The following is a 25,757-nucleotide window of genomic DNA, read 5'->3' on the forward strand; positions in this document are numbered from 1 at the left end:
CCCCTCCATCATTTCCAGCACCCCTCCATCATTTCCAGCACCTGCTCCATCATTTCCAGCACCCGCTCCATCATTTCCAGCACCCCTCCATCATTTGCAGGCCTGCTCCATCATTTCCAGCACCCCCTCCATCATTTGCTCCCCCTGTATCATTTGCTGCCCCCTGCATCATTTGCAGCCCCCTCCATTATTTCCAGCACCCCTCCATCATTTCCAGCACCCCCTCCATCATTTGCAGCCCCCCTCCATCATTTCCAGCACCTCCTCCATCATTTGCAGCCCCCTCCATTATTTGCAGCCTCCTCCATTTCCAGCACCCCCTCCATCATTTGCAGGCCACTTCATCATTTCCAGCACCCCCTCCATCATTTCCAGCACCCCTCCATCATTTCCAGCACCTGCTCCATCATTTCCAGCACCCCTCCATCATTTCCAGCACCCCCTCCATAATTTGCAGGCCTGCTCCATCATTTCCAGCACCCCCTCCATCATTTGCGCCCCCTGTATCATTTGCAGCCCCGTGCATCATTTGCAGCCCCCTCCATCATTTGCAGCCCCCTCCATCATTTTCAGCACCCCCTCCTTCATTTGCAGGCCACTTCATAATTTCCAGCACCCCTCCATCATTTTCAGCACCCCTCCATCATTTCCAGCACCTGCTCCATCATTTCCAGCACCCGCTCCATCATTTCCAGCACCCCTCCATCATTTGCAGGCCTGCTCCATCATTTCCAGCACCCCCTCCATCATTTGCAGCCCCCTCCATAATTTTCAGCACCTCCCCCATCATTTGCAGGCCCGCTCCATCATTTCCAGCACCCCTCCATCATTTGCAGCCCCCTACATCATTTGCAGCACCTCCTGCATCATTTGCAGGCCCGCTCCATTATTTGCAGCCCCCTCCATCATTGGCAGCCCCCTCTATCATTTACAGCCCCACTTTATCATTTCCAGCACCCCCTCCATCATTTGCAGCCCCCTCCATCATTTGCAGCCCCCTCCATCATTTCCAGCACCCCCTCCTTCATTTGCAGGCCACTTCATCATTTCCAGCACCTGCTCCATCATTTCCAGCACCCCCTCCATCATTTGCAGGCCTGCTCCATCATTTCCAGCACCCCCTCCATCATTTGCGCCCCCTGTATCATTTGCAGCCCCGTGCATCATTTGCAGCCCCCTCCATCATTTGCAGCCCCCTCCATTATTATCAGCACCCCCTCCTTCATTTGCAGGCCACTTCATCATTTCCAGCACCCCTCCATCATTTCCAGCACCTGCTCCATCATTTCCAGCACCTGCTCCATCATTTCCAGCACCCCCTCCATCATTTGCAGCCCCCTCCATCATTTTCAGCACCTCCCCCATCATTTGCAGGCCCGCTCCATCATTTCCAGCACCCCTCCATCATTTGCAGCCCCCTACATCATTTGCAGCACCTCCTGCATCATTTGCAGGCCTGCTCCATTATTTGCAGCCCCCTCCATCATTGACAGCCCCCTCTATCATTTACATCCCCACTTTATCATTTCCAGCACCTCCTCCATCATTTGCAGCCCCCTCCATCATTTGCAGCCCCCTCCATCATTTCCAGCACCCCCTCCTTCATTTGCAGGCCACTTCATCATTTCCAGCACCCCCTCCATCATTTCCAGCACCCCTCCATCATTTCCAGCACCTGCTCCATCATTTCCAGCACCCCTCCATCATTTCCAGCACCCCCTCCATAATTTGCAGGCCTGCTCCATCATTTCCAGCACCCCCTCCATCATTTGCGCCCCCTGTATCATTTGCAGCCCCGTGCATCATTTGCAGCCCCCTCCATCATTTGCAGCCCCCTCCATTATTTTCAGCACCCCCTCCTTCATTTGCAGGCCACTTCATAATTTCCAGCACCCCTCCATCATTTCCAGCACCCCTCCATCATTTCCAGCACCTGCTCCATCATTTCCAGCACCCGCTCCATCATTTCCAGCACCCCTCCATCATTTGCAGGCCTGCTCCATCATTTCCAGCACCCCCTCCATCATTTGGTCCCCCTGTATCATTTGCTGCCCCCTGCATCATTTGCAGCCCCCTCCATTATTTCCAGCACCCCTCCATCATTTCCAGCACCCCCTCCATCATTTGCAGCCCCCCTCCATCATTTCCAGCACCTCCTCCATCATTTGCAGCCCCCTCCATTATTTGCAGCCTCCTCCATTTCCAACACCCCCTCCATCATTTGCAGCTCCCCCTTCATCATTTGCAGCCCCCTCCATCATTTGCAGCCCCCTCCATCATTTGCAGCACCTCCTCCATCATTTGCAGCCCCCTTCATCATTTGCAGCCCCCTTCATCATTTGCAGCCCCCTCCATCATTTCCAGCACCCCTCCATCATTTCCAGCACCCGCTCCATCATTTCCAGCACCCCTCCATCATTTACAGCTCCCTCCATCATTTACAGCACCCCCTCCATCATTTCCAGCACCCGCTCCATCATTTCCAGGACCCCCTCCATCATTTGCAGCCCCCTGCATCATTTGCAGCCCCCTCCATTATTTCCAGCACCCCCTCCATCATTTGCAGCCCCCTCCATCATTTGCAGCACCTCCTCCATCATTTGCAGCCCCTTTCATCATTTGCAGCCCCCTCCATCATTTGCAGCCCCCTCCATCATTTGCAGCACCTCCTCCATCATTTGCAGCCCCCTTCATCATTTGCAGCCCCCTCCATCATTTCCAGCACCCCTCCATCATTTCCAGCACCCGCTCCATCATTTCCAGCACCCCTCCATCATTTCCAGCTCCCTCCATCATTTACAGCACCCGCTCCATCATTTCCAGGACCCCCTCCATCATTTGCAGCCCCCTGCATCATTTGCAGCCCCCTCCATTATTTCCAGCACCCCATCCATCATTTGCAGCCCCCTGCATCATTTGTAGGCCCCTCCATCATTTCCAGCATGTGTGGGGGTTAATGTGGGGATTGGGGTTAATGAGTGTGGGGGTTAATGAGTGGAGATGGGGGTTAATGAGTGGAGATGGGGGATTAATGAGTGGAAATGGGGGTTAATGTGTGGAGGGGTTAATGAGTGGGGATGGGGGTACTTAATGTGTGTGGGGGATTGGGGATGGGGGATTTGGAGTGGGGGTACATAATGTGTGGGGGGCTTTGGAGTGGGGGGTACATAATGTGTGGGGGGATTTGGGAGTAGGGACGAGGGGTTATTGAGTGGGGATGGGGGGTACTTAATGTGTGTGGGGAGCAGCCCCCTCACATAGTATAATGCAGCCATCTCATAGAATATAATGCAGCCATCTCATAGAATATAATACTGCCCCCCTCATAGGGTATAATACTGCCCCCCTCATAGGGAATAATGCACCCCCTCATAGGGTATAATACTGCCCCCCTCATAGGGTATAATACTGCACCCCCTCATAGGGTATAATACTGCACCCCCTCATAGGGTATAATACTGCCCCCCTCATAGGGAATAATGCACCCCCTCATAGGGTATAATGCTATATAGATATATAGATATAGAGTTAGATAGATATAGATAGAAAGATAGATGTAGAAATAGATAGATATAGAGATAGATAGTAGATAATGGCTAGAAAGTAGATAATGGATAGATATAGATAGAAAGATTCATAGAGATAGATAGAGATAGATAGAGATAGATATAAAGATAGATATAGAAAGAAATATAGATAGATAGATAGATCGATAGGTAGATAGATATAGAGATAGATAGAAAATAGATAATGGATAGATAGATAGATAGATAGATAGATAGATAGATAGATAGCTATAGATAGAAAGATATAGAGATAGATATATAGAGATAGATAATAGATAGAGATATACAGATATAATAATAATAATAATAATAATAATAATAATAATAATAATAATAATATAGACATATATAGATAGATATAGAGATAAATATATATAGATAGATGGCTATAAATAAAAATAGATATAGAGATATATAGAGATAGATAGATATAGAGATAATAGATATAGAGATAGATAGATATAGAGACAGATAGATATAGAAAGATAGATATAGAGATAGATATAGAGATAATAGCTAGATATAGAGATATGTATAGAGATAGATAGATATAGAGTTAGAAAGATAAATATAGACAGATATAGAGATAGATAGAGATAGCTAGATAGATAGATGGATAGATAGATATAGATAATAGAGATAATAGATAGATATATAGAGATAGATAGAGATAGCTAGATAGATAGATGGATAGATAGATATAGATAATAGAGATAATAGATAGATATAATAGATATATATAGAGATAGATATAGAGATAGATGGATAGATCAATAGATAGATAAAGAGAGAGATAGAGATTGATAGATAATGAGATATAGAGATAGATATAGAGATATAGTGTTAGATAGAAAGATAGATATAGAGATAGATAGATAGATAGATAGATGTAGAGATAGATATGGATATAGAGATAGATATGGATATAGAGATAACAGATATAGAGATAGATAGATAGATAGATAGATATAGAGATAGATAGATATAGAGATAGATAGATAGATAGATAGATAGATATAGAGATAATATATAGATAGATAGATAGATAGATATAGAGATAATATATAGATAGCTATAGAGAGAGAGATATAGAGATAGATATAGAGAGAAACAGATATATATATATAGATAGATATAGAGATAGATAGGTAGATAGATATAGAGATAATAGATATAGAGATAGATAGATATAGATATAAAGATAGATAGAGATAGAGAGAGCGGTAGATAGAGAGATAGATATAGAGAGAGATAGATACAGAGATCGATAAATAGATAGAGAGATAGATATAGATATAGATAATAGATAGAGATAGATAGATAAAGATAGATAATAAATATAGAGATAACAGATAGATATAGAGATAGAGTAAGATAGAAAGATATAGAGATAGGTAGATATAGATAATAGAGATAGCTAGATAGATAGACATAATAGATAGATATAGATAGATATAGAGATAGATGTAGAGATAGAAAGATATAGAGATAGAGCGATAGATAGAGATAATAGATAGAGATAAATAGATAGATAGATAGATAGATAGATAGATAGATAGATAGATAGAGAAAGATAGATAGATATAGAGATAGATATAGAGATAGATAGATAGATAGATATACAGAGAGATAGATATAGAGATAGAGATAAATAGATAGATAGATATAGAGAGAGATACAGAGAGAAATAGATATAGATATAGAGATAATAGATATATATATATATAGATAGATAGATATAGATATAGAGAGATAGATACAGAGAAAAGATATAGAGATAAATAGATAAAGATAGATAGATATATAGATATAGAGATAGAAAGATAGATATAGAGATAGAGCGATAGATAGATATACAGAGAGATAGATATAGAGATAGATAGAGATATATAGATAGATAACTATAGAGATATAGAGATAGATATAGAGAGAAATAGAGATAGATATAGAGATAGATAGAGAGATATATAGATATAGATATAAAGATAGATATAGAGATAGATATAGAGATAGAGCGATAGATAGTGAGAGATATAGAGATAGATAGATACAGAGAAAAGATATAGAGATAGATAACGGATAGATAAATAGATAGATAGGTATAGAGATAGATAGATATAGATATTAGATAGATATATATATATATATAGATAAAGATAGATAGATATAGATGGTAGCTAGATAGATAATAAATATAGAGATAATAGATATAGAGATAGATAGAGTAAGATAGATAGATAGATATAGAGATAGATAGATAGACATAATAGATAGATAGATATAGAGATATATATAGAAAGATATAGAGATAGATAGATAGATATAGAGATAGATGTAGAGATAGAAAGATAGAGCGATAGATAGAGATAGATATAGAAATAGATAGATATAGATAATAGATAGAGATAGATAGAGATAGATAGATATAGATAATAGATAGAGATAGAAAGATAGATAGATATGAGAGAGATATATAGAGATAGATAGATAGATAGATAGAGACAGATAGAGAGAGCGAGAGAGATATAAAAAAAAAACAAACAAACACAATACTCACCTCTCCTCCTCGCTCCCACGCTGATCCCGGCTTCAGTGTCAGGAGCTGTCCCCTCTGCCAGACACACAGCGGGTGCGCGATGTAGTGACGTCATCGCGCACTGGCTGTGAGCCAGGAGCAGAGAGGACTGAGGGCGGCGCCGGCCCTGATGCAGAGCAGCTTACTGGGCTGGGGGCGGGGCCTCTGGGGGTGTGGAGACCTGAAATGATATTCACTGCTTCGCAGTGAATATTCATTTCTCTTTAGCAGCGGGGACAGGGGCTCCTGCCTCCTGACACCCGCTGCTGCTCCGCTGGCAGGGGCCCCCATAGCAGCTGCATGGTGTGCGACACACCAGTGGCTGGGGGCCCCTGGAGCAGCGGGGGCCCTAGGCAACTGCTGGCCCTGTATGCCAGCAGGTGCCAGGGCCCACCAGATGCCAGGGCCCACCGGAGAATTCACCGGTTCCCCGGTGGCTGGGGATAGGTGCAGACAGTAAGGGGTGCGAAAGGGTGAATGCATGTGGACACAGTATGGGGAGTCGGGGATATGTGTGAGCAGACAGTATAGAGAGTGAGGGGGTAAATATATGAGGAGACAGTATGAGGAGGGAGGGGAATAGTGTGAGGCCACAGTATATTGCAGATATTTTTATTTGGGAGCATCTTCTATCTTTAAGGGCATCGTGTGGAGATTTGCTGCAGAAGACCGGGCAAGATGGAAGTCTGCAGAGACGGCTGTGGATGAGAAAACTCATCATGGGGTCTAGACAAGAAGAAGAAAAGGAGACCGACTGCAGAGACGACGTCATCTATAAGGTACCTGGATGTAAATATTTGTGCTACTGACTAATTCTCATGTTTTTATTTGTTAGGAGCATTACAGGGGTTGTCCAGGTTTGTGGTGAGTCTGCAGACATTCTATGTGACTGCAGACTTCTGAATTCTTACAGTGCTCACTGAACGCTGTCAGGATTCTCTCGTGCCGGTAATTTACATACATACGGTCACATGCTGACTAGACATGTGTGGCCTCACTCAATGAAAGTGAACGGAGCGAGGCCGGGCACGTCTAGTCGGAGTGTGGCCAGAGGTATATAAATCACATACTTGTGCTGACATGACTGTACATCGGCCAGGGAGAATCCTAAAAGTGTGCAGGTGCATTCGTTGTGGAAATTCAGAAGCTGCAATGTCAGGATTCAGTGCTGCAGGTTCCAGTGTCATCACACGGACACTTCACTCATATGCGATTTTCATAGTTATGGTCCTGTGACAACGAGCTTCTCTTCCTGCTTTCAGTTTTTTACTGAACATTGAGAGCATTAGGGAGAGCAGCTTGTGGGTACATGACTAAGTGTGCAAGTCACATATGTACTTGGGGGGGGGCACCGAACCAAATTCTTGCCCCAGGTGCCAGAAAGCCTAGATACGCCTCTGCGAAGCAGTGCAGGTGTGCAATAGCTTTCTCAGGCAGATTTGGTCTTGTTTTCATATGCATCCGATAATCGGATCACGTTCATCCATACAAGTCTATGGGTGCGTCTAAAACTTTGGACTGCACTCGGATCACATCTGAATTCTGTCCGATTACCGCAGACACAGACAATGGAGAAGATGGAGAAATTAAGGTCTCCATCTTCTTCGCATCTGGGTTACGATTCTCTCATCTCTCATCGAGAGAATGGATCACACTAACGTGCCACTCGGCTCAAACTCCGACATTCGCATGATCAGCCTGATTCTCCTGTATGATAGAATCAATGGCCATGTGATTCAGCCCTTAAGCCCAGACTTCATAAAGAGAATCCATATTTTTTTGTTTTGTGGTAATTTTACCATATCGAAACATCTGCCATAGTAGCTCATAGACAGTTTATTGGACTACAGGACAAAAATTATCAGTAATCATTATCTAAAAATATGACATGCTGACAACGTTTTCCAAATGAAATTTACCTTCCACCAGTCTTCATTTGAATCATCCAATATAGTTATTTTGTCTCCAGGTCTAAAAAAAAAGAAATCCACCAAACAAAAATGATTTATTTTTCTTTACATGAGATGTATATTTATGAGATGTATACACACAAAACATACGCTGTTGGCACTATTGTAAATAGCTGGAATTGGCAATTTGTTAGCTTACTTTAATTTACATATTTATGATAATTTATTATTATATTGTGCTATATGTTTCAATCTATCAGAGGATCCTCTGAGTTTTGAAGATACAGTATTCTGCTTTGCTTTCTTTCTACATAGATGATTTTTTTTTAAAAAAGCTCACTTTTTCTTAGTTACCTCGGCCAAGAGGTAAGAATGACCAACTTGACTACTTTAACATATTGCAGCGATGTGCACCTTTGGTATTTGTGTAGGGCACTACTCAAAGTGATTGAGAGCAATCGCACTACACAAACAATGTGGAGTCTTGAGGCACGCTATGCTAATAATGTACTATTAAGGGGGTTTTACACATAGCGATATGCACCTTTTCTGGGCAGCTGCGGGCTGCTGTTTTTAGGCTGGGGGGGCAAGATCAATGGCCCCTTACCAGCCTGATAATAGCATCCCCCAGCTGTTAGTTTTGCCGGGTTGGTTCACAAACAGAAGGGGACCCCACGTCGTTTTATTTTTCATTCATTCTCTCCTGCTTGCTGTTGCTGGCAGTGCAGGAGAGAAGAATGACAGCCCCTTCAGCACCAGCTGCCGGGGAACAGCGCTTACTGTAGCGCTTCTTCCCCGGCGGCCATCCGTGTGGTCCTGATGCATTACACCTGTGGCACACGGTTGCCACACGTGTGCTACACAGATGTACCACGTATGCCCACGGACACAGATAGCTCCGGTACTGTTTTTGCCCTTAAAGATCTCAAGACATGGGAACTGATCCTGTGTCCTTGTCTCCTAATCTGCAACATCTGCATGTAGCTGTAACGTGCCTCTGTAAAACCAGTGTTTAAACCACTGGCAGACACAAATAGAAGGCCTCTATATTATATTATATTTTCTCTGGAAAGCTCTAGTGTTTAGGAAAAAATACACTTTATAGAAACCAAAGCCATACACAAGACTTCTACAGTTACGCCACTGATGGGATTTTCTCATCACCGCTCAAAGTCATTGACAGGCCTCTCACTATATGTGAGACTTGTAATTCACCTACAGCATTACTGGGTGAAGTCAACCATGGTGTTGCCGGGCTAGTCTCACATCCAGTTGCAGTCTCTTTAAAGAGTATTTCTCTTAGGCTGGAGTCACACTGCCGTATTTCTCGTGCGATAATCGCATAATCGCATCGCACTGCACGGACTGGCCGGCACCTCTCCTGACCTGAGCATTACAGCGTGATGCATTACTATGCAGCTGTCAAGCTCAGGTCAGGAGATCCGACAGCCAGTGCGAGTTTTACGATGTGATTCTCGCACGAGAAATACGGCAGTGTGTCTCTGCCCTTAGACTGTGTGCCCAAGGATGAGTTTTTGGGGAATTTTTCATGCTGCGTATTTTAGCTATGTCAAAACTGCAGCATCTTACAGTTGCAGCAAAGTGGATGTGATTTATAGGAAAGTCATTCCCATTGTGCTCTTTTTTAACTCTTTTTTAAATTCTGCAGCATGTCAATTTCTCTTGTCGGTACGCTGAGTTTTCTGTGCAGATTTGGAAAAAAAGCAGGTAAAAAAATGCACTTGGATTTTGAGTGAGTTTCCACTGCAGAAACACACTAAAAATGCATATAATCCTCATATGACTGTATCTATAAAGCTTTAGGCTGTGTGCCCACGATGCAATTTTTAAGCGTTTTTGCCGCGATTTTCGGCGCAAAAACGCTGCGAAAACATTTAAAAATCTTCTACAGAACGCCCCCCATGCATTCCTATGGCATTCCGCACATGCTGTGCTAATGCTGCGCTTTTTTCCGTGGCGGAATCGCATCGCGGAAAAAATCGCAGCATGTTCATTCTTTTGTGCGGAATCGCAAAGAATTGCCGCGATTCCGCACCCATAGGAATGCATGAGAATCGCTTACTTCCCGCATGTGGCTATGCCCACCATGCGCGAAGTTAAGCGTCTCATGTGCGGTTGGTACCCACGGTGTGGAGGAGAGGAGACTGTCCTCCAGGCCCTGGGTACCATACCCCTGTAAGAAAAAAGGATTAAAAATTTGGTTTTTATTTACCTTCCGACATCCCGCGCTGCCTTCCCGGGCCTCAGCGTTCCCAGTAATGCCTTGCGGCAAGGTCCTGTGATGACGTAGTCTCGCGTGACTCTAGCGGTCTCGTGAGATCACTAGAGCAACGCGAGACCAACGTCATCACAGGTCTCGCAAGGCATCGCTGGGAACGGGAGCGTCGCTGAGACTGCGCGGGACGTTGGAAGGTAAATATACCCCGATTTTTTTATTTTTTCATTATTTTTTACATTCTTTCTTTTACTATTGAGGCCGCATAGGCGGCCTCAATAGTAAAAACCTGGTCACACTTGTCAAACACTATGTTTGAAGAGTGTGACCAATCTGTCAATCACTTTCCAAGCGATGCTTCAAATCGCTTGGAAAGTGCTTGAATATCGCACGCGAAAATCGCAAACATAATCGCGGTAAAATCGCGCAGAAAAAAACGTGCGATTTCTGGGAAGGAGTCCGGTTTTCAGTGTCCGGATTTAAACGTAATGTGGGCACATAGCCTTAACAAAGCCAAATGCCAGGAAGAGTAAAAACAAAAGCAGCATTACTTTAAGCATGACACATCAAAAAGAGGAAAAACGCAGTGTCAAAAACGCAATGAAAACATGTAAAAAAACAAGTAACCTAATTTACATAGTAGTTGCAGACCTTCTGCAAAATCAAAAACTCACCAAAAGCTCATTGTGGGAACGTAGCCTTAAATGCTCTGGCAATCATAGAGACAAGCACTGATTCATGCAGTCTGGGCAGTGTCAAACTGGTGACAGTTTTAACAGTTATTGTTTCATGGTGACAGAGCTTGATTTGCTTTAGGTACTGGCTGCCCTACACACACTTTACATATGGTAATTCTTTTTGTCACCGCTGTATTAAAGTTGGGATGTGATGAAAAGCCTCAGCTGGTGTATGGTAAACGAGTTTTCAGCACTGTCTACTTTGAAGTTGTTTATCTGTCAAGGTTGTAACATTTGGGCCATGAATAAACTGTGCACACATTTCAGGTAGCAGATTTCATATAGTGTTCTGCAATAAATCCTTCATCTGCGCCTGCAAAATCTACTGAAGCCAAGAAAATCAAGTCATAGAGGAGCAGCAAAATATTCTACAGTATAGCACAACTAGTGATACAAAAGCAAGAATTCCATATTTCCAAAGCTGAATACAGATGCTATTAACATAAAGCAGCTGTAAGAATTTTACTGTTAGGCCACATGCACACATCGAGTATTTGGTGAGTTTTTTACCCCAGTATTTGTAAGCCAAAACCAGGAGTGGGTGAAAAATTCAGAAGTGGTGCAAATGTTTCTATTATGCTTTTCCTCTGACCAAAAGTTTGGACACACCTTCTCATTCAAAGAGTTTTCTTTATTTTCATGACTATGAAAATTGTAGATTCACTCTGAAGGCATCAAAACTATGAATTAACACATGTGGAATTATATAATTAACAAAAAAGTGTGAAACAACTGAAAATATGTCTTATATTCTAGGTTCTTCAAAGTAGCCACCTTTTGCTTTGATTATTGCTTTGCACACTCTTGGCATTCTCTTGATGAGTTTCAAGAGGTAGTCACCGGAAATGGTCTTCCAACTGTCTTGAAGGAGTTCCCAGAGATGCTTAGCACTTGTTGGCCCTTTTGCCTTCACTCTGCGGTCCAGCTCACCCCAAACCATCTCGATTGGGTTCAGGTCTGGTGACTGTGGAGGCCATGTCATCTGGCGTAGCACCCCATCACTCTCCCTCTTGGTCAAATAGCCCTTACACAGCCTGGAGGTGTGTTTGGGGTCATTGTCCTGTTGAAAAATAATTGATGGTCCAACTAAATGCAAACCGGATGGAATTGCATGCTGCTGCAAGATGCTGCGGTAGCCATGGTGGTTCAGTATGCCTTCAATTTTGAATAAATCCCCAACAGTGTCACCAGCAAAGCACCCCCACACCATCACACCTCCTCCTCCATGCTTCACGGTAGGAACCAGGCAAGAGGAATCCATCCATTCACCTTTTCTGCGTCGCACAAAGACACGGTGGTTGGAACCAAAGATCTCAAATTTGGGCTCATCAGACCAAAGCACAGATTTCCACTGGTCTTATGTCCATTCCTTGTGTTCTTTAGCCCAAACAAGACTCTTCTGCTTGTTGCCTGTCCTTAGCAGTGGTTTTCTAGCAGCTATTTTACCATGAGGGCCTGCAGCACAAAGTCTCTTAACGACTAGAGATGTGTCTGCTGCTAGAACTCTGTGTGGCATTGACCTGGTCTCCAATCTGAGCCGCTGTTAACCTGCGATTTCTGAGGCTGGTGACTCGGATGAATTTATCCTCCACAGCAGAGATGACTCTTGGTCTTCCTTTCCTGGGACGGTCCTCATGTGAGCCAGTTTCTTTGTAGCGCTTGATGGTTTTTGCCACTGCACTTGGGAACACTTTCAATGTTTTCCCAATTTTTCGGACTGACTGACCTTCATTTCTTAAAGTAATGATGGCCACTCATTTTTCTTTACTTAGCTGCTTTTTTCTTGCCATAATACAAATTCTAACAGTCTATTCAGCAGGACTATCAGCTGTGTATCCACCAGACTTCTGCACAACACAACTGATGGTCCCAACCCCATTTATAAGGCAAGAAATCCCACCTATTAAACCTGACAGGGCACACCTGTGAAGTGAAAACCATTTCCGGTGACTACCTCTTGAAGCTCATCAAGAGAATGCCAAGAGTGTGCAAAGCAGTAATCAAAGCAAAAGGTGACTACTTTGAAGAACCTAGAATATAAGACATATTTTCAGTTGTTTCACACTTTTTTGTTAATTGTATAATTCCACATGTGTTAATTCATAGTTTTGATGCCTTCAGAGTGAATCTACAATTTTCATAGTCATGAAAATAAAGAAAACTCTTTGAATGAGAAGGTGTGTCCAAACTTTTGGTCTGTACTATATATTATTATTATTTATTATTATTATGCATTTATATAGCGCCATTTATTCCATGGCGCTTGACATGTGAAAAGGGGAAATATAGACAAGTATAATAGACATGTGTAAGACAAGAGACACAAGTACATAAGTTTATATATCTATATACAGAGAGACAGAGAGATTAGATAGATAAACAGAAAGATGAAAAGCCGGCAATTACAGTACAGTACAGTAAAATCACGTGACATAACAGAATAGAAAACATAGATTACATACTGTATATTCACATAGAATAGATAGATATAAAGATGTCAGTCAAATATATAATTAGTACAGTGCGTGTGCAGCTTACTGTACATGTATTTAATTAATAAATTATTATTTTTCTCAAAAAAATGGTGTGTGCTCCCGAGTAATTTTCCAAACAAGCAGAGGGAAAGCTGACACCTGGGAGTAGATATTTATAGCCTGGGAAGGGGGTAATACCCATGGAGCTTCCCGGGCTGTTAATATCAGCTCACAGCTGTATACTTAGCCTTTATTGGTTACTAAAATGGAGGATACCAAAAAAATGATGTACGATCCCCCTATAATTATTAACCAGCAAAGGCTAGGCAATCAGGTGTGGGCTGATAATAATGGCCTAGGAAGGGGTCATGGATATTGCCCCCCCCAGGCTAAAACATCAGCTCTCTGCTGCTCCAGAAAAAGTGCATCAATAAGACTATGCATCCTGCCATCCAGTAGAGACACTGAGCTGAGCGTTAGAAATTTTCCCACAGCGTTTGAGCTGATGTCAATAGGTGAAGTGACTTCATTGGCTGTGAACTCCCAGGGCCTTTCTCACACTCACTGGTGACATCAGCCAGGTCATAGGAGTTCACCGCGAGACACTGAGCTTAGCAAGAAGGGCTGTCACATTGTAGAAGGATCAACTTTATTCTCATTTGCACAAGGAAAGACTAGAAGCAATGGGATGAAACTGAATGGGAGGAGACACAGATTAGATATTAGAAAAAACTTTTTGACAGTTAGAGTGATCAATGAGTGGAACAGGCTGCCACGAGAAGTGGTGAGTTCTCCTTCAATGGAAGTCTTCAAACAGAGGCTGGACAGACATCTGACTGGGATGATTTAGCGAATCCTGCTTTGAGCAGGGGGTTGGACCAGATGGCCCAGGAGGTCCCTTCCAACTCTACGATTCTATGATTCTAGGTCATTGTCTCTGTTGGATGGTAGACTGCATAGTTGCATCATGCAACAATGCAGCCTGCCATCTAGATGTATCAGAGTTAGACCAGTTATGGGACAAATGAATTATTATCTTCTTGGTGAACATTTGAGGATATTGCTGTTTATTATTTTAATTCTGTTACAGGGGACAATGGCCTCACTGGAATGGGCTGTGACGTGAGTATGGTTTAATTAGAATTGATTAAAGGAGTCTTTGTCATTATTTCAATTAAAGGACAATGTGTGAAGGTTTTAAACAGAATCTTTCAATAGATTTTCGTAATGTAATCTGATATCAGCATGATCTAGGGGTCAAGATCCTGATTCCAGCAATGTATCTCCTACTGGGATATATGTTGTTTTTTCAATAAAATCAGTGTTTTGTCAGCAGGAGATTATCACTAGAGAACTAAAGGGGGATTCACACATAGCGATATCGCTAGCAATATCGCTAAAACATCACAGGTTTTGTGACATTATAGCGATATCGCTATGTGTGATAATTACCTCCGACCGGCTCCCCCGCTGTCCATCGCTGATCGCGCGAGATCGGGCGGCTCCATTTCTCGTCGGGCGCTTCCTGCTGGGCTTCCTGCTGTGTGAGACGAGCGACGCTGGACGCGGGCGGGAGGACGTCAGGATTGCTGTGTGTGAAAGGTAAGTATCGTGCACTGAGTCGCTGCTGCATCGCTGTGAGATTTTTCTGTGTGAAAGCTAGCGATCATTTAGCGATGCACCAGCGATCCTGACCGGGTCGTATCGCTGGTCGGATCGCTGGTGCATCGCTAAATGTAAAAGGGCCTTAACTGTCTCCTAGTCAATTGCTCTGTGTAACCCGTCCCCTACCAATATTTAGCAACTTTTGATCAGCTGCCCATCAGTGGTTTGGGCAGGGTTATACATGGCTCAACATTCAGAGAACTGCTATATCTTCAGCAGAGAAAGCAATGTTGGGACCAAAGTGACAACATGCAGCCCTGCAAGTAACACGTTGCTGGAACCAGGGTCTCAGCGCCTACATCATGCTGCTCTCAGATTCCCTTTAAATACATTTTACCAATAAAAGTTTTAGATAATAATAATAATCTTTATTTTAATATAGTGCCAACATATTTTGCAGCACTTTTCAGTTTCCACACATTATCATCGATGTCCTTGATGGGGCTCACAATCTAAATTCCCTATCAGTATGTCTTTAAGGGCCTGTCACACTTAGCGATATCGCTAGCAATATCGCTATAACGTCACTGGTTTTTGTGATGTTATAGCGATATTGCTAGCGATATCGCTATTTCTGATACTTACCTCCGACCGCTCCCCCGCTGGCTATTGCTGATCGCGTGAGAACGTCCTGGACCGTTTCTCGTCGTCAGCTTCCTGCTGGGCTTCCTGCTGTGGAGACGAGTGACGCGTGGATGCAGGTGGGAGGACGTCAGGATCGCCTCGTCTGACAGGTAAGTAGCGACCCCCGACCCCTGCTATGTTGCTGGTGAGATCTGCCTGTGTGGCAGCTCACTAGCGACCACTTAATGATGCACCAGCGATCCTGACCGCATCATATCGCTGGTCAGGATCGCTCGTGCATCGCTAAGTGTGACAGTACTCTTAGAATGTGGGAGGAAACTGGAGCACCCAGAGGAGACCCACACAAACACTGGGAGAACATACAAACTCCTTGCAGATTATCTGTTCTGAACTAGTATTTTAGTAAAAACAGTTACCTCATTGCTAAGTCTTGATTTTCTTGTGGTACAAATTTGTACAAGGCAACAAAAGTATCTTCTGCATCTTTAAATATTGGTATCTAAAGCAATAGAAAACATCAAATACATATATGAATTAGAAAAATAATATTCATTCGCATTTTAAAACATATATTACATTAGAAACTCATGTGAGAAAATCTAAGGTTATGAATAACAAAAAGGAAAGAAAATAAGCAACAGTATGTAATGTTCCTGTTATGTGCTAAGTAGAAAATATGTAGACACACAAATGAATATTTTGCATTTTGCTATTAGAAATACTAGTTTTCAATACATAAAACCCAAAATAAAAACATGATGAGTAAATCCTTCAGTTAATAAAAAACAGCAATTGTGCATGAAAATAATATAGGATATTTAGTTAACATAATTTTGAGCAAAAAAATGTAAAGGTCATCCAACCACATCACGGTGATCCTATTCGGGATGGTCCTAACCTCTAATAAAAACCTTACATTTGTCAAGTGACACAAAGGTGGATAAGGGTTGAGAAGACCTGAGATCTAGCTAGTGGACACACGCACACATGGGAACTACATGAATATAATGTCTAGTTCAAAGAAAAGGAAGGCCACACCTTTATATGTACTGAGTGTAAACAAACTGTGTGCGCTCACACACTACCTGAATACAGCCGCTAGCTATATGTACTTGCTATTGGAATATACAGTAAGTCTACCTATATTTTCTGGTCTTATCCTATTTTGCAAAGGCATGAGTCCTTTTTAATTTTACTTTTTATACAAAACTGCATAAACCTAAAAGTTAACCTACTGCAGTGTGTTTGAGCTTTCATCTTTGCTTCTACAGTCTAATATTAGTGACGTACACAGGTGGCATATATACAGCAGCCAGTTGCATGTGCTTACTTCCGGGAAGTAATTCTCCCTATATTTTCTGGGTCATCCTATTTTGTAAGAAAAACTTTTTTTACCTTGAACTTTTAGGGAAAAAAAAGTTTTTTTTTATTTTTGTAATATTTGCTTTAATTGTCAACTCCAGATACAAGTATACCCTATGACCCTTGCCGCATATTCATTATTGGTCGTGAGTCACTTGTGAGCCTATGCGTACCAATTTCACAACCATACATTTTACGTTTTATTAAATTACTGTTAATTTTTATTGAATGTCTAATTTTAAAAAATTAAACAAAACACAAAAGAAAAAAAAACAAAAAAGAGCATAAGATTTTGCAGCTGTTCGACTATTTGCATTTAACAAACATACAGTAGGTGCAAGAACAATACTGCTGTCTGCTGCTACAAAACGCTGTCTGTGCGTGTACTTGTGTAGTGACCTCTTTGTTAAGGGTTAGGCGTTTTTGCCAAGGATGGGAGAATTTTAAATCGAAAGCATTAAGTTTCTTAACAAAGTTCTTTTAAAAATTAAATGTTATACTTTTGTTCAAAATGTATGCTAAACTCAAATATAGCACACATGACAGATGTTGCAGGTTGTTAGAAAAAAAGGAATATCACGGATAAGAATGTGGTCGCATGTGGTTCAAGCAGCAGCTCTACCACTACTGATAGTGCTGGCAGCAATCTTCACATTAAAGGGGAGGAAGTGTAGTGCATGTTGGAATATATTTTCCATCCAAAATCTTAATCACAGCAGGATGATGTGACAGCGACACCACCAGCTCATGTCAGCCTTCTGCTAAGTCCATCTCCTCCACCGCCATAACAGTAAATGGACATAGTGAAATTTACAATCCATCAATGACACCTGTTTTTTTCCTGCACCAAAGTCCCTGAACTCACAACACTCTGGGGGCTAAGGAACATACTATCCTAGAAGAACATCTTACAGTTGATATTTTGAGAGATATTCTCAGCCTTTGCCAGAAGAGATAGATAACACGATTCTAAAACCAATCTGTAGTGCAGGCTCTGCGAGCTGAGGTGGTATAGACACTGTCCATGGTAATAACACTCTGATTCAGGGCAAACCTCTGGGTGGGAATTAAATTGTGGGACAAGGAGTGCTGGCCTCTTCACACACAAAGACACCGGTCAGTCGGGTCATCGATGACGATGAAAAATAATGACGATTCTCTGTTGGAATAAACCTGGGAACCAGATAGGGCTGACTAGGAGATGAGTCATCAGAGGAGGAGATTGCTGGTATCGGTGATATACAGTGCATGCCTACAAAACATTTTCTGAAGTCAGATCAGCATTTTTTTGGGTCAGCTCTGGAGTAGGTAATGCTTTTGGTGGAAGAGGCATTACAGTCTCTGAAAGGTCTGGTTGCGGTGGTAGTGAATCATACGCACCGGCTTCTTGTGTGTGTGAGTTTATTTTGCACGCTGCCGCCAGACAATTATTTAGCACTCTGCAGGCTCTGTAAGAGGAAAATAATCCATGGACATCCCAGCTCTTATGAACTACAAGCTCTCCATCAGCACATGAAGCGACATCATCTGCATATTTGGCAAATTTAAGCTGGCCAGCAACAAGAGTATGCTTTAAGTTGTTCTACTAACATTTCCAGCTTTGTCTTTTTGCAGCCAAGCCACACCCTTAGGTATCACAATTTGGTGCAGTTTGGTGTCATCACCACCACCATAATCCTTGCCATCTTCTTCTACTGAATGTTATACTCCAAGTACAGCTCCTCCACTTTGTTCTCCATCAAAATATCCATCACTGATTGTGTGTCGAGTAAATCAATGTCCACTAACAGTCAACCACTGGGTCACGAAGAAAATTTGCATTTTCACAAGTTGGTAATGGTGCAGTCTCTTGCTGCCTTAACAGCTTGTGAATTCTGCTGACTTTTGCAGAAATTATGGTGTGCGCTCAGGCTACCTAGAAGAGACCATTATTTCTCACAGAAAGGGGTGCCCGCTCTCTGTTTTCATGTGCAGGAGAACATATGCCACTCACTGGACTTGTTTTGAGCTAGAAAATCCACTGTACTATAGATACCTCGATCAAGAACTATTGACAGTAATGATACATGAATTTCACAGCTCACTCAGTGAATATTTTCAGTGACAGTGTTAAACCACCTCATATGAGGCTGGTGGTGAGGCCTCCAAGACTTGAAGCTACAAGACAAGTGATGGTTATTTGTTTCCTATTATACATTCTCTGGATGTTGCTCGTTTGACTTGTCCTCATCCCCAAAAAGCAGAGGGCACATTGTTGATTCTGAAAATGGCCTTAATTCTTTTTGCTCATGCAAGGCAAAGCATGGTCAAGCAGTTTTACAGCTTGAAGGCCTGAGCGAAAAAGCCACACAGTGAAAGAGTTGCTGCTGTGTATTCATATTCAACTCGCCCTGGCTGGCTCCCCAAGAATTGCAATTTATAAATGGCATGTGTCACAATGACCAGAACACTAAGCCTGCTTTTGGGTCAGGCAAAATAACTCACGCTCCATGCATGGCCCATGTTCTGAATTTAATAGTGCAAGATTTTTTTTGCAAATATATACACTTTAGAAAGGTGGTTGGTGGCTATGGCCAGAACAATGACAGCCCATTTCAAAAGGCCTTATGTGGCAAAGTAATGCAAAAAAAAGAAAAGTGCTGCCAGTGCACCATCTGGTTTGCAATGTCGCATCCCACTGAAATGTGTCACTTTACATGTTGCAGCTTATGTATGAACAGCTTAAAGCAGCGATGAACTACATAATGCAGTAGTTAAACTAGAGCAAGGGTTACTTTGAGTTACGACATTGGCAGCTAATGAATGTTTGTTGCATACTGAAACTCTTTGAAGAGGCAACAAAATTTGTCAGTAGGGACATGTGGAATCACCAATGTAGTCCTGCTAATATTTATCCTGGAAAAAAATACTTACCAGCAAGCAAGAGGGCATGAAGGAAAAGCATTAACTTGCAACTAATCAGCATTACCCTGTGTCTGTTGGAATCCCTTAATATCCGGGTAATATCTTGCAGGATTTGGAGGAGGAAAAGAAGATGGAGGAATAATAAGAGGAGGATAAGCAGCAGGTGAAAGAGGAGGTGTAAGGATTCCGGATTTTCCATGGAGCCTGTTTTGCCCTTGTCCAAGATGGAGTCTGGTGCTTTGCCCTATCCTTAAACGTCCTGTCAATCCTGTTATTTAAGTCCAGATCAGGGAATACTCCTTGCCTGAGTATTTTGTTGCTGTTGGGTACTGATCTTCCTCCTGGCTTGCTTCTGTAGTTCCTACTGCTGCTCGTTACTCAGTTCTCTGCCTCATCACTTCCAGCTGCCTTCAGTCCTCTGTGCGGCTTCCTGATCTTAGCTGTGGTTACCTATTGTCCGGACTCCTAAATGAGGAGTTATACATTTCTGGAGCTGCTGTGGTCCTTAAGAATTTTTTATATTATTATTTTCAGAGTAATAATTCTTGGACTGTGTCTGTGCGGGCTGCGGTGCTCGACTTAGAGGGTCTTTTTCAACCCTAAAAGAAATACACTGGAAAGCCTCCTGTTTGATGTACACCACCTGCATATTTCTGGACTTCCATAAAAGGTGTTGGCTTCACTGCCTGCATATTCCTGGACACGCACATTTAAGTGTCGGTTGTACCCTGCTTCATATAACTGTTGGTCTTGCTTGTACAAGAGGTTGCATTTCGCTAGCATAGTTGCTGGACATTTTCGTTTTGTGCTGGTGGCACTTCACTGTAATTTCAGGATTGTCTCTGTTACTTTGTTATACACCTTACTTGTTAATAGAGTTTATTTTTCTCAACTTAGGTCTCAGATTTGTTTTTATCCTACGCAATCAGATTCCGTAGTATCTTCAAAATTGTTACAGGAGGAGGATATAGACTTGTTACAGTGGGGTTACGATAATGACACAACAGGGCCCTTGGTCAAGCTGGAAGACAAAGCAAGCTGTATTCTGCAATGTTTTTAGGAAGACAGGTGTCATAGATGTAATTGTAAAATCTTTAAGCCATTTGATAGTTCATAATGAATATTGAAGCAAGGCTATGACCTTGAGATGAGAGACATATTTTCGATGTTATTACGAAATGATGAACACAACACATTGTCTTACATCACTGTGGCGATTGCAGCAACCCCTACAAATTAATATCATCAGATGGATGACAATATCCATGCCATGCTTCCTAACTATAGAAAGAGAAAATCGTGATAGAAAATATGACATTAATGTCTTCTGCCAGGGACCTTCAGGGGCAAAGATATTGTGGCATTGGGGAATCCCTTAATTTTCTAAAGACTGAGCGACATCTAATGACCAGCCCAGCTATAAGTTATCAGAGGTGAGGTATGTGGGCATGACTTGTGTTAATAAAAGCACATACCAAACTATAAATAGTGTCAGTCCTGGAAGACACAGTACGCTATGGTTCTGTCCTTTTCCGCAAAAATGAGTGCTTCCCTCCACTACAAACTACATCAGGTTTAGTGCATTTCATCTGTTTATGATTTTTATTTTATTTAATTGTACATACTGTATTGTAAAGCTCCATTATGCAACATCTTTGTATATTTTTATAAACACTGCCTACTTTTCTGATTAACTATAAAAAATGTAATATATTAGTTCCTCTTGCTCTATAAATTGCACCCCTGAAGCAATGCACTATCTGTAGTGTCCAATTGGTTTGGTGGTGGCAGCTAGTTCTTTTTGTTATTGTGGAGTTTGGCATTGACTGTATCAGGGTATATATATATATACACATATATATATGTGCATCAAAGTAAAGAGCAAAGAAAACGCGGACAGCACCGCTATTACCGCATGTGCTCAGGTGGTGTGCGGCATTCGGAGCGCTGGTAATTGGCAGCTTTGGGTGCTGGAACTGGAAATTCACAATGCTGTATACGTCCAGAGAGAAAGGTCGCACTCAACAAGCTGATGAAATTATAGCTGATTTATTGGCACATGAATTGCATGTCGGCCGGGGAAGTGATATCAGGAGTGGAGAAAGAGCTGACAACGGCCTATAATTTCATCAGCTCATTGAGTGCGACCTTTCTCTCTGGATATATATATATATATTCATATATTCAATGCTTTGGAAGTAAATGTGTATATACTGTACGCTCATTGTGAGCTCCCCAATAACAGGCCTAGTGGTGAAAACAACCATGGCCTCGTCTATCACTTGTCATTCAATCACGTGATTGTCCTGATGATTGGAGGCCACCATCTGTGTTTCCTTCACAAATCGGTGGCAGCAGAGGCATCTGTGTGATCTCGCAGCTGTTCTCCCTGACAAATTGGTGGCAGTGGTGGGATCTATGTGATCTCTCCGGTGTTCTCCTTACAACAAACATATTGTTAAATGAAGCTGTGATGACTATTCTATAGTCAAGTTTTTAAACTCTCAATGTAAAAGCAAAATTTAGGATTTTTTTTTTACAGTTTTTGAAAGGGAATTCACATTGGCTTTCTTCCAGGATAAGTTCTGTTACCTGATATTCAAAGCTTGTACTGAGCACAAGCCTACCACCCTCATGACTGACCAGAAAACTCCTCTGCGATCCACATTGACAAAATAGCAAACACAGATGCACCACCTGAACAGCTAATTTCAGTGATTCCTAGACTGTGTTATTTCTTCAGGCATATATCCTGTTCCCCAATCCCATGGCTTTTAGGGCAGCAAATTGGGTAAGTGACAAGAACTGTCTTCGTTTGCTATACGAGTAATGTCATGTCCAGCCTCCACTGACATGTGAGAGAGGGTATTCAGTGACGACATTGGATTTATTACATAAAAGCAGACCAGGTTATATGCCACAAGCCTGGAAAACCTAACATTTGTAAAAATGAATCAGGTATGAGTCACTGCAGACTTTCATGCATCAATGGCTATCTGCCTGCCTGTCCATTGACTGTTGTCTACACTGTTATGTTGCCACCAGTGCTAATGGACCACACTGTCATGCAACTACTTCCCGTCCATCATGTAAATTATACTGTTGGACTACTGCTGCTGGGCCTTCTGTTGCTAGCCCTAAACTGCCAAGCACCTTCTTCGCATTCTACCATGCCTCTACTCCCACAGTAACATTGCACAGCCATGTCATCCACACACATTCTGGCTATTTACTATGCTCTATAGTGATGGAGTGGAGAAGATAAAATAGCAAAACTAAAACAATGTGGCTGCATAAGTGTGAACATCCCCTTATAATTTGGAATATAGTTGTGTGGTTGTGTTCAGAATTAGCCAATCACATTTAAAGTTAAGTTAAATATAATATTAACAATATTAATGATATTGAGTTTTATATAGCGCCAGCATATTCCGCAGCTGTTTACAGTTATTAGTCAGTATACACCTGCCATCATTTAAAGTGATTCTAATTAACACCATGTCGAGCTTAGCTGTTCTAGTAGGGATTTCCTGACATTTTCCTTGTTTTATAGCAAAAGTCATCATCTGTAAACATCTTAAGGTACTGTCACACTTAGCGATGCACCAGCGATCCCGACCAGCGATATGACGCGGTCAGGATCGCTGGTGCATCATCGCTAAGTGGTCGCTAGTGAGCTGCCACACAGGCAGATCTCACCAGCGACATAGCAGGGGTCGGGGGTCGCTACTTACCTGTCAGACCAGGCGATCCTGACGTCCTCCCGCCCGCGTCCACGCGTCACTCGTCGGCGCCACAGGAAGCCCAGCAGGAAGCTGACGACGAGAAACGGCTCAGGACGTTCTCGCGTGATCAGCGATAACCAGCGCGGGAGCGGTCGGAGGTAAGTATCAGACATAGCGATATCACTAGCAATATCGTTGCTGCGTCACAAAACCAGTGACGTTATAGCGATATTGCTAGTGATATCGCTTAGTGTGACAGGCCCTTTATAGTACACAATCACAAGGTTACAATTTGAACAAGGAATGTACACATAAATTGCACCGTGAGTACATCTAAGGGAACACCTGAGGATATAATTACTGGACCAGCATAAATATATTATTTACAATGTATGATAATCTGTATATAATTAGGATACACAATGCTCTTCCTGAATTATCATATACTGTATCTCCGTACCATACATAATGAGCCTGTTGTGAAAATGCGTGAAAGATGTAAAATTGAACTCACTACAAATAAATGGTAGTCACACTAATACAGGGACTAATCCAGTACCTGCACAATAGCACTCAATGAGTCACCAGCAATAATAGCATGGTCAGTGCAACATCTTCATTTACATGTGTTAAATAGCTGTGACACAAAAGAGCACTAAGTGCAAACTACAAAAAGGTGAAAGAATCCTCTTGCTGCAAATCAATTGCTAGTCACTTAACTGTAAGAAAATATCCTTCACTTACATATGTGCTGTTCCCCTGTATTAGTGTGACTACCATTTATTTGTAGTGAGTTCAATTTTACATCTTTCACGCATTTTCACAACAGGCTCATTATGTATGGTAAGGAGGTATATAATAATTCAGGAAGGGCATTGTGTATCCTAATTATATACAGATTATCATACATTGTAAATAATATATTTATGCTGGTCCAGTAATTATATCCTCAGGTGTTCCTTGAGATGTACTCACGGTGCAATTTATGTGTACATTCCTTGTTCAAATTTTAACCTTGTGATTGTTTAAATAAAAAGTTGTTTGAATTTTATCTTGATCTACCTATGCTTCTTCTGCCATCTCGTGATGGTGGATATGGTTCATCGTAGTTGTATTTGAGGTGGTGCTATTACTATTGAGGACATTTGTGAGATGTATAATCTTACAGTACACAGTAAAGGAATCTCATGGTTGATATGTATCAGTCGGGAGAAGGGATTTTTCCAAAGCATTAGCACTATGGAACAATGTGAAGATGTTTAAAGGTGACATTTTCTAGGAGAATGGAACGTTCCTCAAACACTGATGAAAAGACAAAAAAATGGTACTAGTGGCTTCTATGATGCATACAGCAACAGTAAAGAACCTGAAAGAGCTGCTGGAAAGCACTGGTTGCATACTACATGTGTCAACGATCTCCTGTATTCTTCATATGGCTGACCTGAAAGGTTGGGTAGCACGATGGAAGCTCTTTTTTTACAAAAAGAAATCCAAGCCTGTCTTTGTTTTTCCAAAAACTACATCAAGTCCACCAAAAGCATGTGGGAAAATGTGTTATGGCCAGATAAAATCAGGGTTGAATTTTTTACTATAATTTCAAAACACTATGCCCACAGTAAAGTATGGTGGAAGCAGCATTATGCTTTGGGGATTTTTTTCCTGGCAGATTGAACTAGCTCTTTAGTCAACATGTGGAGAATAAGGAACAGTTCCAAATATCGGGCAACTTTGCAATAAAACCTTCAGGCCTCTGATTAAAAGCTGAAGATAAAGTGGAATTTTACCTAACAAACCGACTACAACCATGAGTATACCTCCAAATCAAAAAAGAATGGCATTGCCAGAATAAGTTCAAGGTTTTGAAATGGCCAAGCCAGAGCCCACAACGGAATTGGAAATATGTCAGTTGGCCTAAAAAGGGCTGTACTCAATAGATACCCTTGCACTCTGACAGATTTGCAGCGCTACTGCAACAATGAGCAAATATTGCTAATTCTAGATGAGTCATTCTGATTCAC

General features: G+C 41.9%; 1 protein-coding gene across 3 annotated transcripts in view; it reads right to left on the minus strand.

Moving 5' to 3' along the window:
• STAC (SH3 and cysteine rich domain) overlaps positions 1-25,757 on the minus strand; it is a 707,138-nt gene that overhangs the window by 54,244 nt on the left and 627,137 nt on the right. For all 3 annotated transcript variants that reach the window (XM_073549909.1, XM_073549907.1, XM_073549908.1), the window contains 2 exons: positions 16,165-16,247; positions 8,061-8,112 (listed from right to left, as the gene is read on the minus strand). In XM_073549909.1, coding sequence (XP_073406010.1) covers positions 8,061-8,112; positions 16,165-16,247 — 135 coding nt within the window. The remainder of the gene's footprint in view (positions 1-8,060; positions 8,113-16,164; positions 16,248-25,757) is intronic.

This window comes from Dendrobates tinctorius, unplaced genomic scaffold, assembly GCF_039654945.1.
Source record: "Dendrobates tinctorius isolate UK_male_01 unplaced genomic scaffold, ASM3965494v1 ptg000162l, whole genome shotgun sequence".
Taxonomy (NCBI): Eukaryota; Metazoa; Chordata; class Amphibia; order Anura; family Dendrobatidae; genus Dendrobates; species Dendrobates tinctorius.